At 44.3% G+C, this 17,117-nt stretch overlaps 2 protein-coding genes across 3 annotated transcripts in view; one reads left to right on the plus strand and one right to left on the minus strand.

Moving 5' to 3' along the window:
• LOC134857288 (glycine receptor subunit alpha-2-like) overlaps positions 1 to 17,117 on the plus strand; it is a gene marked incomplete in the record, with an annotated part of 74,301 nt that overhangs the window by 45,297 nt on the left and 11,887 nt on the right.
• LOC134857286 (four and a half LIM domains protein 2-like) lies at positions 87 to 3,133 on the minus strand. 2 transcript variants are annotated; one of them, XM_063873671.1, is made up of 3 exons: positions 2,262 to 3,133; positions 1,727 to 2,066; positions 87 to 1,612 (listed from the first exon to the last, which is right to left on the minus strand). In XM_063873671.1, exon 3 carries the CDS (start codon positions 1,604 to 1,606, stop codon positions 194 to 196), a length of 1,413 nt encoding a protein of 470 aa, XP_063729741.1. In that variant the 5' UTR covers positions 1,607 to 1,612; positions 1,727 to 2,066; positions 2,262 to 3,133; the 3' UTR covers positions 87 to 193. The 2 variants fall into 2 exon arrangements, with proteins under 2 accessions (XP_063729741.1, XP_063729742.1); XM_063873672.1 differs by lacking the exon at positions 2,262 to 3,133 and having other exon boundaries at positions 1,727 to 2,229.

Here is a 17,117-nt window from a genome sequence, read left to right on the forward strand (position 1 = left end):
GGCAATAAGCACAAATGATTAAGTTGTGAGAAAAGACATGTTCACTGCGTATAGAGATTGGATTTTTACAACTGGCAAAAACGCCATTAAAATCACTAAAATTAAATTATTCTTCACGGTATATTACAAGTTCAGCGAGCGACAGAAGCTTAAAATGTACAATTTAGCAGAACACAGGGCAGTCAGTTCGCTGCTAGTTTTCTTTGTCCGAATGAGGCTGTGAGATATTGTTCTCAAACTGTCCCATCATGTTGCCTGGGCACTTATAGTTGGCTACAATAATAGTTATTTCTCCGTTCTTCGCATACCCAAAGCCCGCATACTTGGTGCTTTTCCAGATTACTTGTGCAAAATGTCCAGTTCCGGGTTGGAACTCGAGCTTCGAAAAGTCATAATCTTTCACTTCTTTGTACCAGTGGTAGACAACTTCATCGGCAGTCGGATTCAGTTTCAAGGCCTTGGCTACATTCTCTCCGTACCGTGGGTTATCGCTGTGTTTGAATTCATTATCCCTGATTAATTTTTCGGCCCATTCCTGGGCATGCACAGCGCATGAATTTGACCATTTTAGATCTGGAACTCCATGCTTGGCGCGATAGTTATTGTGTACTTCCAAGAGATCGAGCTTGAAAGGATCGGCAAGCTTCGGATCCGGTTTTGCTCCTTCTTCTTCTTCGTCTGAATTTTCCGCGTCGTCGTAAAATCCTTGCCGGTACTTCTCTGGATCAAGGCCTTTCTGTTTCAGTCCGCAGTCGAGACACATTATGTCGATACTCTGGCTCTCTTTTCCTTCAGCTAGAAAGTACTTCTCCACCAACGACAGCTGGCAAAACTTGCAAGCCATGCATACCTCATGCCATTTTCTCCCTTCAAACTCCATGTGCTTGTCGCCATCCAGACTAGTGATTGCTCGATTGCATGAAGCACATTTTTCCGCGTAATAAGTAGCATAACAGTCAGTGCAAACTTCTTTGGAATCAATAAGGGCGAACTGTTTATCCCTGAGAGAAGCTTGGCAATCAGCGCACTTGAAACAGTTGGCGTGGAAAGGCTGATCCTCGTGAAGCACCCCGTCATCAATAATTGCGTCGTGACATTTGGTGCATTTATACGCAAACTGCTCCTTAAAGCAATCCAAACAGTAGTTGTTACCATCAGACTTTGGATGGAAAGGATCGGAAGACAAAGTTTTCTTGCACGAAAAGCAGAACATACAGTCTGAATGATAGACATTGTCTCTCCACGATAGTTTCTTCGATCCAATTCGAATCACTTCATTGCACTTATTGCATGACGGTGAAAAGTTATCATCGAAACACATCGTGCAGTAAATTGCTTTTTCCTTGAGAGCAAATCTATCTGCGGACAAAGCAGTATCGCATTTAGTGCATACAAAGCAGGACTCATGCCAATATCGATCTTCGTTGCAGTAGCTCTTGTATTTAGGGTGTATTTTCTGTTCGCAACCAAAGCAGCTATTTGCTAAGAACTCGTTATAGCAGTTAACACAATAGCAACCTTCGTCTCTTCGGACATATCGATGACCATTTAGATCATGTTCACACTTCACACATGAAAACACCGTTTCCTCATTTTCACCTGTCATCTTCCTCTGCAAAACGATAGTTTAAAATTATCAAGACAACAACATTACCCACCACAATTGTCTAATTTATATCATACAGTAAGAAAAATCAACATAAATTTTAGAAACAGTAAAAATAACCAGTTATTGATCAAACAGCTCTGAAGTTTGCAGTCGTTCATTGAATGACAAAAAAATCTTTGTTTCGAGCCATTCCCGAGCCTCAAAATAATGGATGCCAGCAAATTGTTGATAGAGGCTTCGCTGAGTTCATCGGAGACAAGTAAAATTGTTCTTGGCAGCTTTCATGATACCTGCTGTAACAGGTTGCTGAACCTGATTGCGCGATAACTACAGAAAACAATCAACTGGATGAGAGGTAACAGCTGCAACTAGCTCATGCAAACGGATTTGACTATCAATACAACCATGTCGCGACCAAATTTATTTGTCTTGTGACCAGCTGCCAGCGTCTGAAGACCTTTGCGGAAAAAAAAAACAAAGAATGATGCTGACCCAAAACTTACATTGAATGAACAATTTACTTCAAACTGAATGTATAGCTTTTAACAAACTTATCGGAAACGTTAAAAACTTCTGACCTTGCGACAGTTAAATAGAGTTAATGTACCACCCGAATTTTAAAAATTGCCTACCAACTGTCAAAATAGCTAACCAAAAATTAGCGCTGATTCAGAGGTCAGTTGTTCTCAGTCGCTTTCGATTAAGTGCTCGTTTTTTCCGGTTTTCTGTTGTTTTCGTAATCGCTTTTCTCATCGCCCCGAGACTCTTCAGTCCGTCCTGCCGTTGTCGCGTTTTGGTAGCTGAAGCCTGGGGTGCTCGTTTCTTTAGGCTCGGGGTTACTAGGCATGTCGCTTTTTCAGTTGTCTTTTTTGGATCTAAATGCATAACCGCTCCGGCTTAACACATACCCTTGTTTCATTTGGACACTATCACGGGTTATTTTTTCACCAGATGTGTTTAACTTATAGTAGCTTCAAGGATCTTTAGCGTCGATTGCCCCCATTTTACATATGAACCACTTTTTCTGCCTCGGATTATTTTTTCTCCAATTATTACAGCCGTGGTGGTGCAATTGAGTAGTATGTTAGCTTGATTTCCGCCTCGGCGAGCTCGTTCTTGTTAAGGGTTCTCCGTGACTTTTAGTTTCATTTTGTTGTGTTACATGTTCCTGAGTTTTCACAGAAACTAGTGAGACCAAAATTTGAATTGAAGAATTTGGATTGAAAAATTGAAGAAATGAGACCACAAATTGGATTGAAGGTTTTTTGTCCAAGCGATGAGACCAGAATTAGTTCAACTAAAACTCAAATCGACTACATTATCAGTGACTATGAAACAAACGGCATTGAATTTTGTTTGGATACACCATATAAAACCGACCATTTTGCTTCATTTATTTTGACGGATATAAAATGCGGCAAAAGTTTACCGAGGATAATTTCGACTTTCAATAAGAAAAATTATCAGAAAAATGAATTTTGCAATACACTCTCAGCTCTTCCTTGGTATCTCTTATATCAATGTACAGACGCACAAAACATGTTCTCGAATGTTTCGATTCAGAATGTTTCGATTCAGAATGTCAGCAATTGTTGATTCAGAAACAGAATTCACTCAGATCATATCGCACTCAAAGCACAAGCGATAATTGTTCAAAGTACCAGTTTTTACGTAATCAAATGAGCCAATTGATTAAAAGTAAACAACTCGATCATTCAAAAAATTGTTTTTCACTTCTCAGCACTATCCAGCAAAAATGGAAATATATTAACCAAGTTAGAGTTACATGTTCTGGCAACAATCGAATTACAGTTCTACGAAATTCCTTCAGTGAAATGATAACCCAAGACAAAAAAATTGCCAATCATTTAAATTATATTTTTTTCAAACTTAGGCAATGTAACATTCGCCCGGAAGATACATATCGACGGATAACAAAACTAAGTCTTAAGACGACTGGCTAGCGTCTAAACAGAGCTTTGCATGTTTTTCACCGTCTCTACCAAGTCAGTACTTTTCGGTGGTCTTTCTTACATCAGGCTGACAAAAACGTTACTGTTCTCCGGCTTCGACCAGAACGCTCAAATTAACTAGATTACATGCAAAAATAGTGAGCTCATGGCTGGGTCTCAGTATCCCCAGACCACGAGGTCACTCCTAAAAACAGGGCTACTACTTATTATATTACTATTGTTTTTGTTCAGTAGATAAAAATCATCATCTCCATCGAAGATGGATCAACCCTTTCCCCCCTACTTCTAGCTCCTCATTCTTGTCAAAACGAATTAAGATCTTAATTAAATTCAAGTCAGGACATGACGGATGCTAAAATTCAATATAAGTTCATAAAAGTCCACGTCCCGAGACCCTTCCGGATTCTTGAATCCGGTGAATCAAGCTTCTTAATATCCAGTTCACAATAACTCGGAAGGCTGGGTTTTACCCTTCACCGTTGCTCGCAACGGCCTTGCAACTATTGTAACAGCACAATAGTTGCAACTCGGAACGTCCTCTGCTGTTCGGTAGTTCGTTGTAGTTTTTTAGTCTCGATTTCGTACTGTTCGTAATCGCAGATAAAAGTTGTTCTGTTCCTTTCTGCTATTTTAGCTAAAATGGCCGTCTCTGACGTTTCTCAGAAATATGACGTCATAAATCGAATTTTTTAAAAATTAGAATTCCAGAATCTTCTAGCCTTCACCGTTTGGCTAATCGTTCAAATAACGTCCTTATCCGTTCTAAATCGCCAATTCGGAAGGCTTGCTGCTAAAATACCGAATTCTGCAGAGACTGCATTTTGGCCATTCTGGTCGAATGTCACATACTCCCCGGACAGTCCGGTCAATGTCCTCATTGAATCGCGCAATGTTCTAAATGGTTACAGTGTCATCGAACAGAATTTACAAAATGCACGAAATTACTTTTACCTACGTCACATCGACTCACTGCAGAATATAAATGGCATCATACTACATCACTATAGCCTTCAAATTCTTTCATTAATCTGCACATTGAGGATATGACTTAAGATAAAACATATTTTCTGACTTCCAGTGTCAATATCCCGATTGAAACTTTTTCTCCTAGATTTAAAAGGTGTTGGCTTGCAGGACAGTCCTGCCAACCAACAAGCTAAAATTATCCTACTATGCTCCTTCCCTTCGGAAATCTTGCTTGTTTATTGTCCTGAATATTAAAACTAAGAAACTTTGTGGTTAGAAAGAACAATGCAACAACCTCCCTCCTCAAGAAGTTACTCAAGTTTTTCATGTCACCACAAAGTTATCAGTCTTCCTAAGTGATTAAAAACAATCATGCAGGCTGGAATATTTAAATATACTCTTCCCTCAAGCCTTTCTAAATAAATAATAAGTGAGTGTCTCTAAAGCCACTTCAACTAAAACCAAAATGCAAATTTATATATGCAACAATTTCCAAACTCAACTTAAATGTTTCAGTTTTCAATTACAACTTGGTTGCTTGGTTTCTCATTTGAGTTTTTCACACACATAAAACAATTTTGAGTTTTAACTTTTCTTCATCATCCCTTTGTTCTCTTCTTTTTTCGTCGTTTAGAAGTTCTAAAACTTCTAAATTCTTCTAATTTTCTTTCTTGTTGCCTCTTGTTTTCTCGACCATTCATCAATGCTCCATTTCCTCCTCCTGTGACGCTGACTCTGCACTCTCGGTCTCCGTGTCTTGTAGCACGTCATTGACTATCCTGACGCTGTTGGAAGCCGTCCTCCAACACTTCTGCTCTTCCACCCTCTGTTTACAGCAAGGTAGGGGATCCACGTTTGATTCTCTGTTTCTACAGAAGCTGTTGTGGAGACACAACGTCACGTTTCTCTCCAAGTCTTCTTTCAGCATCTCTGCCTTCTCATTTCCACTACGCTCGCTCGTCCTGGAAATTCTTTTCACAGCGGTGGTCACTGCATTCCGATGGGTCACGAAAGCTCGCTTGAAAGCTCCTGCCCCAATGTCCAGCTGATATTCACTGTACACTCTGCCATGTTTCGACATATGCTTTTTCGCATACTCGTACAACCATGCAGTCATGTTAGCTCTGAACCATGGCATCAATCGTTTTCTTGCCCATATCTTCTTCACTTCCATCGGAATGTTTAGAACTTTGCACATTGTCTCAAAAAGATCTAAATCTTTTAGACAATCTAATTTCTGCAATTGTTCTCTCGTCGGTGCCTCCTGTCTATTATTTTCTCTCACATGAGCTTCCAGCCATCGTATCGCCATCATAACTCCCACTATCACTATTGCTATGGGCTGTGATGAATCTGGTAAACCCATGGAGAGCAGCTTTCCAGAGTCCCAGATCAACACCAGATTACTACGCTTGGGATACCACCAGGTCTGCAGCAAGCAGTGGCAAGGAAACTCGTCATGTGTCAACATGATGCTCCTCCAATTACGTTTTCCCGAAGCTTCCAGCAGTGGTTCCACTTCCATCATCACTCGGTGGATTTCATCATTCTCATCTACTGCATTGTAATCTGAGACAGTTGATCCTCTCTGTTTCTGTTTTTCGAAGTCACTGAAGTTCCCGCTCACATATCCCATGAACTTCTTTCCTAGTATTGACTCCAACTCCTCTTTGGTTCTTTCTGGGACTGCTGAGAACATCTTACATAGTAACTCGTAAGACTTTTCAGACATTCTCGCCAATCTCACGCACTTTGGCACTGAGAAAGCTTGATCCACGATCGTTCTTGTGCTCTTCACGTCCACAGCCACGAAATGTACAGGGTATCTGCTCTTGCACATTGGAGCCAACGTTGAACCCACCAAATATCGTGCTCCTGATGGTCTACAATAAGTTTCGCTGTGTCTGATGTTCATCTCCGTTTCGATTGCTTCCCTCCATTTTCCTATATACTTCTGCTCAGTCTGCAGAACCCCTGGGAATACTTCTACGCTGATGGCTGTGACCATCTCATGTTTCTGTTCTAGATTCAATAGTGACTCTAAAGAACCAAACATGCTGTAGAATCCTAGTGCTGTCACCAGATTCACATCGGTTCCTCCATGGCAATCTGCTATCAGTTCCGTTTCCGTTCTTGCTTTCATCACTACATTTCCAAACAATACCGTCAACTGCTTGTGTTGTTTCTCCAGGGTTTTCACACAGTCTAGACTTCCACAAACGTGACCCTCTAGTCCACAGACTTCCGCCAGACAGCTACCAGGTTTGACCCAGTCTTCTGGTCCCCAGCCAGGCAACTCCACTTTATCTTCTCCGTTGCTCTTAGAGGCTGTTATCATCACATTATATATGATGTTGAGGTCACGCAGGTTACAGTCCACATTCAGTTCCCTCTGTATGTCCTGTGTCGCCCGTAATATTGAGTCAGCGTTGGGACTAGGACACCACGATGGCTTCATCAATTCCCACACTGCCATCAAGCTCGTTCTCAGTAATTCATCTGAGAATCCCAACCCAAATTCCACTCTCTTGTCGGATTTTGGTACTGAAGGTGCAGTCACCTCTTCTTCCAAGACCAATCCCAATTTGGCCTGTGGATTGTTAACGCTCTTAGTCGTCACAATTCTGGACGTCCAGAATCTTAGTAACACCGCCTGCTCATAATCAAAGAAGCAATCACGTATGTCTTCACTCAGGAAAGGATTGTATGCTATCCCTATAATCCCGGACACATAGCTATATGACTTTTTCTTGATCGGTCCACAGTATTCACTGGATTTTGGCAATGCTCCCATAGACTCTTTAGTGAGCCTCAACTCCTTGTTTGAGAATCTCCTGATCTCGTCTATCTTTTTCATGGGTTCCAATTCTTCAGGTTCTTTCATGTTCACCCTCATCGGTTTACTTTGCTGTATATCCAGCATTGCTAGTAAGAACATGGCTTTCGTTCGCGTTCAATGTCCATAAGGATCATTCTTCCGGCATTTCGATTTGCTAGGTTTCTTATGATGTTGTTCCATCTCATGACTCCCTCGTTGTGCCTTCTTCCTGATGCTGTCAGGTTTCTTGCGTTCATTGGCACCGTGCAAACGGTCAGTACCGCGCAACTGAACTTCTGCCAGAGAGTGGTGAACAAACACACCATCATTGATTCCCACTGTGCTTCCTGCTCGTCTGATCCTCTGGAGATATCATTCGTCCCAACTAATATCATCACACTGGGTATCCTCCCGGGATTCATCAGCTCCACCATCCGGTATAATTGGGCAATTGTCGCGCCTCCAAAGGCCATCACCGTGGTGACCCATGAGGTCCTCAAATTCGTTAGCACTCGGACTAAGCTGTCTCCCAATATCAGGTGAGATGTCCCGAGTGGTGGTTGCTGCAGGTTCACAGCCGGGCTCCAGGTAGCTTTGAAGCAGGCTCTCGGATCTGTCTCCGGAACTCCTGTGAAATTATACTTTAATTGATTATTCTTCTGCACGTCCATTACACGAGACACTTTCTTCGCTGGCATCTTCCTTACTTTTCTCTCTGTGATCTTCGAACTCCCCCTGAGTGGCGTCACGTCACTTATCCCTTGTCTGATTATTGTCTGGGAGAGTTGTACTCTGCCCGTATCGTCAATCGTTCCATAGGGTGCAGTCACCCCGGAACCTGGTGCATTCTTGTTAGCGACCAATCGTCCAGCGGTCTCTATCAGTTTTCTCACTGTCTGTTCTACGACAGGATCACCCAAGGTGTCACTAGGATCCGGGATTGTTACTCGGTTCGTCTCTGCTGGAAGCCGTGTCTCCGTTGTTTGACTCATTTCTCGAGGTGTCAAGAGCTCCATCGGGGACTGCCCACGAGGAATATCCCTTGCAGGTATCACTTTCTCAATGGACGTCGTCAACGCCACCTGCTCCGATCGCTCTTTGTATTCCTGCCTTAAGCGTTCGATCTCTTGACCCTGCTTTTTGTTGCAGTCTTCAAACAACTTTCTCCACATGTCCCGGTCTTCCTCCATCGCCAGCATGGTCTTCGTCATATCGTTTAACTCCTTCTTCGTACTTCTCAACTGATCGTTCATCTCGTCCAGATCTTGTATGGTTTGGTTCGTCTGAACCTTCTGTGTTACTTTCGCCCCTTTTGGTGGCACAGCTGCTCTCAGTGGTGAACCAGACGAGGTCGCCTCGCTGTTCATCTCCCGATGCATTCTCGTCAGCCCAGGTTTGGGCTTGGAGGGCATTGGCATCTCACCTGGTTGGTAAGTCCTAGAACTTCCCAACCCAGGCTCATTCGCCAAGTCACTCCCTGAGAGAGCCCCGTTTCTCCACCTCATCACTCTCATGTTCGGGCGGTCTAGTACTCCTCTTTCTCCATATGCTGCCATCAACAGGACTTCCGTGGGGCGGTCCTCACGGTTGTCGTGCCCCAAGATGTTAATCAGGGCGGTCAGCAACATGACCACCTCTGGGTCCTCCAGAGCGAAGTCTCGTTCGATCAGCCGACGATAGATCGCATCTACCATCGGTCCTACATATGCCTCTGCCAGGTCCATCAATTCATCCAGGTTGAAATTGTCCATACTGTTCTTTCCAAGTTTGATTTGATTTCGATTTCAAGTTTTGACTCAAGTGAGCAATTAAATGATCAATCAGGATCTAGAAAAGAAATCACGAATGTCACACTTGTCAATTTCACCTTAACATACATCGTTAAAATTTGCTTAAAGACAGTTCAGATAAAAAGATATTTATCCTAAAATTTATTAAAATCAATTGGTCTCTAAAATTTTGGAATTCGACCTAAGATTGGACAGTCCAAACTTTGGATCTATTCCCAAGATCGTCTTTTAGTTTTTCATGGTCACTAACCCCTACTTGCCCATGATCTTAATAACCTAACACATAACATAACATAACGTAACATAACACACATATCACATATTACATGCAGCTTGGTCTTTGGCCTAACACCCTCTCGCACATCACTCAGCCTATACTTAAGTAATATTTCTTATGTAGATACACTTGTATGCTCGTATCAGAGAATATCACGTGTACAAGCGCGTACAATTCCCGAGGATGCAGTCTTCCTCTATTTGGATCGTACACTGGAAGCGAAAGCTCCTTCACGTCCATTTCCACAAGGAAGTCCCTCAGCTTCGTCAAAGACAAGACTAGGTTTTCTGGGTCCACGTGCTGCTTCTCTGTCGCCCTCGTTACCAAGAAGCATAAGTACTTTCCCGGTATCTGCGACACCGCCGGGGGTAAGGCTGCTACGCCCCCTATCCCTGGTCTTTGCTTCCAAAGGAATTCCACGTTTTTATATTCCCTCTTAAAATCTGCCGCTAGCGCCGTCCTAAAACTCATGTCTGCGGTGATAGCTACCGCACATGTTCTGTTTGTGAGTATGAAATCACTGTCTGTTAGTATTATGTTACTAGAATATTCATTTGGTAAATTAAAATATGACTCAACTACCCTGCCTATGTCAGGTTTCTTAGGATCTTCACCTGTTTCTGCTTCTAAGTTTCCTGTTTCTCTTGCTATTCTCAATTTTTTTATTATCAAGTTTTCAGTGTGGGTAAGTCCTACCCCCACTCCCCGGACAAAAATATCCATCGGCGTCCCCGTCGATCGCATACCGGGTATTAAGTCAAGATTAGAAGCTGGAATGAGAAGTTGTCCTTCCTGGGCAGCCCAGGAAGGATCATCTCGTTCGGTCTTAATGTATTTCGCGCTTTCGCGATCTACGTCTTGAATCGTAACGCTGGTCTTTTCAGGGTCTGATGTCATTTCGTTCAGCCACTCTAAGACACGCAGGTTCGTCAGGTCTTGTTCATTTGACTGCTGTTGCTCATCGTCGAACTCCACCTCGGGTTTCGACCAGTCGTCAACCCACTCATCGTTGTGATCATCGACTATGTCAATGTCCTGTGACACTGTTATTTCCTCTAAACCCACTACTTCCTCCACTATTTTCCTTAGATCTATCCTATCCACTACAAAGTCGTCACCGTAAGGATTGTATTTCTTTCTTAGTCTCGTCCCGTCTTTCTGACGAGTCTGCATCGTGAACGGAAGATCTGGTTCCATGTTCTTGGGAACCTCTGTCTGTTCGGAATCCTGCCAATCTTCCTCTGCGTAGGGCAAGGTTTCATCGTCCGCTTCGATCTGTTCGTTTGGATCCAGGTCCAATGGTGTATCCGTACCTTCCTCTACGACTTCGTTTCCATCGTTCTTCTCCCTGGTGCCTTTTTCATTGACCTCACAAGCAGGATCCATCCTTAGATAATCCCCTTCTTCCATGTCTGCAGGTATACACCAGTCTTCTGTCGATGGATTGTGTGGCTTGATGTTCTCGTAGTGGGCGGCTCGGCCAGTACTCAGTCTATAAAAGCGTCCCTCTTGGTGCACCTCTGTAATCATGAAGGGTCCCCTCCACTTCTTCAGAAGCTTTTTTGTCCCTTTCGGTGGTATAACGTTCTGAAATACCCATACGTAGTCTCCCACCGAGTAAGCCTTTGCACCAGCTGCTTTCTTGTCGAATCTTTTCCTCTGCCTTGCCTGTGCCTGCTGAGTGTTTCGTCTACACAAGTCGTTCAACTCCTGTTGGCGTCTGATCACATCCCTCACGTAGACCTGTGGGGATGTTTTCTTTCCCTCATACTCTGGGTAGAAGAATGTCAAAGGTAAAGACTTCTCGTGTCCCGTCAGCATCATGTGTGGACTGACTCCAGTGGTGGAGTGTTGCGTGCTATTATAAGCTCCCATCACCTGTGGAAGGTATCTGTCCCAATCGGTCATGTACCTGGAACAATATACCCTCAGCATCGACACTAACGTCCTATTCTGTCTTTCTACTAAGCCATTCGTCTGAGGGTGGTATGTCGTGGAGTGAGCCTGAGCGACTTGTGACCGTCTCATAAGCTCTTTCGTAAGCTCGCCTACGAAAGCCGTTCCATTGTCCGATTGAAACGTCATTGGACATCCGTGTCTTGCTATCCACGTATTGATCAGGTGGTCGCATGTCTCTTCCGCCGAGGCAGTTATGCAGGGCACGGCCTCTGCATACTTCGTGAAGTGATCTATCATGACCAAGACTTGGTTGTAACCGCTGTCTGTCATGCATATCTTCTGGTGATCTATCTGCACCACCTCGTTGAATTCAGACGACTCAATTGATTGTAAAGGAAATCGCAACTTCCTAGGATCCTTGACCTGTTGGCATGACAGACATGCTGTCACCCATTTCTCGCATGCCTTTTTCATCCCAGGCCACTCAAAGCGCTTCAGGATCCTCTGATACACTTTGTCGATCCCTTGATGGCCCATCTGATCATGCGACCTGAATAATAGTTCTGTCTGATAGAGTTGCGGCAACACTATCGCGTTATATTTGTATAAGACCTTGTCTTCTTCTCTTCTCCTGCAAGCCACGATCCCGTCCTTGTTCAGATATAATCTCCCCTCCTTCTGCATGAAGTATTGTCTCAGGATCCTATAGCTGTCTTCTTCCAGGTCACCTTTGTCAGGTGCACCGTTTTCTATCCACCTTTTTAGGTTGCTTGTCATGCGATCATTTCTCTGCGCCCTTAGAAGGTCCGAGAGTCTGTATCTCGCCTTCAAGTACGTCTTCATGACTCTCATCTGACTGTTCAGCTCGTTGGGCTGATGTGTGTCTTCTTCCATCTTAACGCACCAAATCTTCGCCAACGGTTGTGTTTCTTGTTGAAACGGCTGAAGATCAGTCCTGACTACCTCTTTCTGCGGCAACAGGCTTATCGAACGTTTCGATACCGCTATCGTTTCTAAGTCATCCGCTGCGTTGTCAAAGACTCTTTCGCTTGGTATTAGGTAGCGATCACTGTCAGGATCCTGGTACACCTCTCTGTCCAGGTTTCTCGCCCGAGTTTCCACTAGTAGCGTGTGTATCGCCAGTTCTGACAGTTCTGATCCCGAGGTCGAATCCCTGTCTGAATAGGTGTTCATTCTCGAGCTTTCTGACTTATCATCCGTCGAAGGTGTTGTGCTGGAGACTGCACGCTCCTCCAGATCATGTCCGTATTTCCTTCGCATCCATCTGAACTCCCCGGACAAAACTTTGTTCTCTAGGTCCTGTTTCTCATCAGGAATTTTCTCGTCTATCTCGGACTCCCCGGACAAATTTCCTTGTCCCGGGTGTTGATCTTGTGATCGCTGGTTTTTCTCCTTATCCTTCTCCCCGGACAAAGAGTCTTGCAGCAGATTTTGTTTTACAACTCCACCCTCTTTATCCCGGTCTACAAAGGTGACAGTTTTCTTTTGCTTGCCGCTCTCCCGTCCTTTCTGTCCGTAAGAAGTACTGGTTAAAATCTCTTGGGGTATTGAGGATACTAGTTGCTGAACTATTGTCCTACAATCCCTCTTGTTCTCTTCGTGCTGTTGTCTGGACGGCATGATCTTCACTTTCTCACTGACTGTTAGCGATGCCACTGCTGCTGTCCACTCGGGGTCATCTCTGGTCACTTCTCTTTCTAACAATCCACCCAGCATCCGCATTACTTGTGGTGTGACTTGCACCGTTTTATCCAATAATGAGAGGCTGTTTATATTCATGCGAGAGAGTTCTTGCTGGACCAGGTTCGAGCGCAGCAACAAATCTAAGGGGACTGGATCCTCCTTGGACAGGATCTTTATCTCAGCTGCTTTCTCTACAGGTAACTCAGGATGCCCTGGAATTGGATGTCCAGACTTATCCAACCATCTCGTTAAGAGAAGCGCTTCATAAGTTTCTTTGTCCAGAAACGAGAATCCCTCCTTTACTTCCGCCTGATTGGCCTGCTTCTGCTCCAATCTTTCATAGAACTCAGTTTTCTTGCTGAGACTGTCAGCATTCTGATGTTTATCACGCATCCTGTGTTCGATTATCATATGGTAGCCATCCAATCTGACTATCCATCTACCAATATAACTCTGATCCATCGAGTAGGTCTTCAACCAGGATAACGCTCTGTTGTCCACGCGTAACTTGAAGGGAGCGCTCCCCAAATATGCACGGTACTTTTCCACGAAGGTGACTACTGCAAACATTTCTGCTTTCGGTGCGCCATATTTCATCTCTGTGTCACTCAAGACCTTGCTGCCGTATGCAATGGGACGGAGAACTGTTCTTCCGTTCCATTCTTGCTCTTGATGCAATATTCCTGAGATGGCCACCACTGATGCGTCTGTGTCAAGAACATACATGCCCTTTTCTGTAGGCATGCCCAGCACTGGCGCTTCGCACAGTTCCCGCTTTATGTTCTCGAAAGCAACTTGTGCCTCATCGTTCCATTCGAACTTTTTCCCTTTGTTGCGCATCAGCTTCTGCATCGGGTACACCTTGTCCGCGTATCCTTTTATGAATTCTCGGTAGTAATTGGCAAACCCTAGGAAGCTCATGAGCTGTGTGTCCGTTCTAGGAGCTTTCCATGTCAGCACAGCCTCTACTGCTTCTGGATCTGGCCTCACACCATGCCGGTCCACCATTCTTCCCAGGTACTTGATCGAATCCCTAAGGATTTCACATTTCGATGGTTTGCATTTCAAGCCTGCTCTTTTCATACATCCGAAGACCTCATCGAGTCGATCAATGTGATCCTCCAGGGTTGGTGTCGCTATGACTACGTCATCCACGTAGCACATCAAGAGATTCCCGTACTTTTTGGTCACTCCTGTCAAAGCCTGAGCCATCAGCCTTTGAAAGGTTGCTGTTGCATTGCACAAGCCGAAGGGCATCCTCTTCCACTGGTACAACCCCAATTCGCACGCGAATCCGGTTTTCTCCCTGTCCTTCTTTCGCAGAGGAACCTGCCAGAAGGCTGAACCCAAGTCCAATGTGGTGAAGAACTTTGCATCACCAAGTTTGGATAGGCTCTCGTCTATTCGTGGTATCGGGTACGCATCTTTAATCGTTACCGCGTTCAAGTAACGAAAGTCGCAACAAAATCTAAGCTGCCCCCCTTTCTTTTTCGCCATTACTACTCCGCAAGCCCATGGTGATTTCGAGGGTTCTATCATGTCGTATTCAAGCAACATTTCTATTTCCGCTCGGCACGCTTCCGATTTATGTGGCGTCATTCGCCTTGCGCCTTCCCTATGGGGAACGGCGCCCTCTTCTAGTTCGATTTCGTGTTCGACGAAATTACAGCAACCGATGTCCGCCTTATGTTTTGAAAATACTTCGGCGTTCCGATCTAGGAGGTCCCGCAATTTTTCAAAATCTCCCTCACCTATTTTTCCTTTTAAATGTTCTATTTCTGGCAAAACCGGTTTGTCAGAATCTAGTTCATATGACGAGGGGCGTTCCGGAAAATTCGAGCAGCTTGATAAGCCGTCGTCCGTTTCGGATTTCATTGAAAACAATTTACGAATAGATTTTAATTAATTAATTCTCTTTAAGATTTTATCTTTATTTGCATGATAAGGACAGTCTTTCACACTATATTTCTTCAAGTTTTGTGTCTCTTCATAGTCGGTCCTCATCGGCAATGCGTAACCAAGCTTCTTTCCACGCTGGATTGAAACCGTGGTGTCCAGTGTGTTCAACAACACACTGACACACAGTCCGTTTCGCGTTACCGAGAAGCTCCGGCCTAAAATCACCGAACTCTGACTATTTGGATTCGGTACTAAGCAAACCTGTTTGCTATCACTTAACGAATTTAAATTTCTCATTCTAAAAATTGCTACTACAGCTTGTCCTGGTTGTAACTTTACTTTTCTATCCAAAAAAACTGGTACCTTATTTTCATCTGTTATTATCCTATTAATTGGTCTCTTAACATACTTTCGGTCCGGAATTCTAATCCGTATTAGACCGTTGTTCAAGTCAATCATCACGTCAAAGTTCCTGACAAAATCTCTGCCCAAGATGAATTGGTCGGCGTTGTCCAGATTCTCTACCACCAAGAAGCTCATCCAAAGGTTCCGTCCTCCCATGTGAAGGACCGTCACCGGTGTTCTTCCGGCTACGTAGATAGCTCCTCGATTTGCAGCGGCTAGTCGGAGATTCGTAGGAATCAAGTCTTCCCGCGTGAAGCCCATTCTCTCCCAGGTTTTTATCGGCATCACACTCACCACCGCGCCTGTGTCCAGAAGCCCTGTGACTCCGATTTTTGTTCCGTTGGTGTCAAGCAGGTGTGCTGTCACATCTGCTTCATATCCAATATGTACCGCGTCTTGTTCCATCATGGCGTCATGGCCTATCCTGCGGACTTTGAGTTCCTCTTCACCCAAATAGATCTGCCCCATTTGGTCATCATCTGTTGTTATGTAAGTCCTGGTGTAGATGCTGATTCCATCCACGTTCAGCATTATTTGATACGGCCCATAGACCTCCAAGTAGCGTCCATGAAGTTTCTTCATGCGAGGGCCACCCGTCGTTAGTAGTGCTCGCACAGCTCTCGACTCAGTGCGTGGCTCCACCTGCCTCAGATAATCTGCATATGTGTCCAAATGCATTAAAGTGAACTCTGATGGTTCACTCAAACTTCTTATTACCTGGTGTCCAGCCACTGAGATTATCGACTGTATCTTCTTTCCTTGCGGCGCCATGCCGAACCTCTTACCGGAGATCACTTTAAGTTTCATATCTAAACTGCTTGGTGTTTTCTTCTCTTCGAACTCCGTTGCCTCGAAGGTATTCAGTTGCTCCTGAAGCTTTTCATTTTCCAGTTCAAGTTTCACTTTTTGTTCGATCTCTTTCGTCACCAATTCCTGCTGTACTCTATTTAGGGCATCCTTTGCGGCTGCCTTATAATCGATCTTGAAGTCATCGGCCGCAGTTGCTGGTTCCGGTTCACGTGCTTCTTCTGTTACTGCTTGCATTTTCGTTGCCGCCAGCTCTTGATGTTTGTCCTTCCTGCGTGCCTCTGCTTCGCCCAAAAGTCGAGCCTTGCTTGCTTTCACTCCTGACAAAGCTTCTTCATGCCTTGGATGCTTGATGTCTGCCACTGCATCCCAGAATTGCGGACAATCTGATTTAAAATGACCTTCCAAGTTACAAAAGAAACACCTCGGGCCAAATTTCGCAATTACTCCTCTCATGAAATCCTCATGATCCAACTCTGACGCATCTTCGTCCTCGAGGCTAAAGCCTATTGCTTTCATGCCTTGTTTGTAAGCTGGGCATGCTGACACATGATGGTCTGTTGAACTGCAATTAGCACAAGAACGTCTCTTGTCCATATCATCCCTCGGTTTGTACCAATTGTTCCCTTGGTTAGCTGGTCCGTTGTTAAAATTGCCATAATTGTTCTTGTAATATCCAGATCTCGAAGGAGGTTTCAACAAAAGATACTCTTTTGATTTGAGCCTCAACTCCTCCGGTGTTGGCGCATTAGTTGATAGTGGTGTGTAATGCGTTGCTAGCATCGTACGAAGTTCATCATTTTTCACACCATCGATGAATTCTGAGGCTACGGCCAGGTTCATCCTTCGGTTTGACTCATCCGGTTGGCTGCGTCTTCTCAGCATTTCCAAATCATCGAGAAACTTGTCTATTGTTTCATCTTCTCGTTGCCTCCGTTTCTCGAAGCGCATCATCGCCTGGTGCCCCTGC

Source organism: Symsagittifera roscoffensis, chromosome 1, assembly GCF_963678635.1.
Source record: "Symsagittifera roscoffensis chromosome 1, txSymRosc1.1, whole genome shotgun sequence".
NCBI classification, from domain to species: Eukaryota; Metazoa; Xenacoelomorpha; order Acoela; family Convolutidae; genus Symsagittifera; species Symsagittifera roscoffensis.

Excerpts from the sequence above, each read along its gene's own strand:
- LOC134857286 (XM_063873671.1), bottom strand. The coding sequence starts at position 1,606 with ATGACAGGTGAAAATGAGGAAACGGTGTTTTCATGTGTGAAGTGTGAA.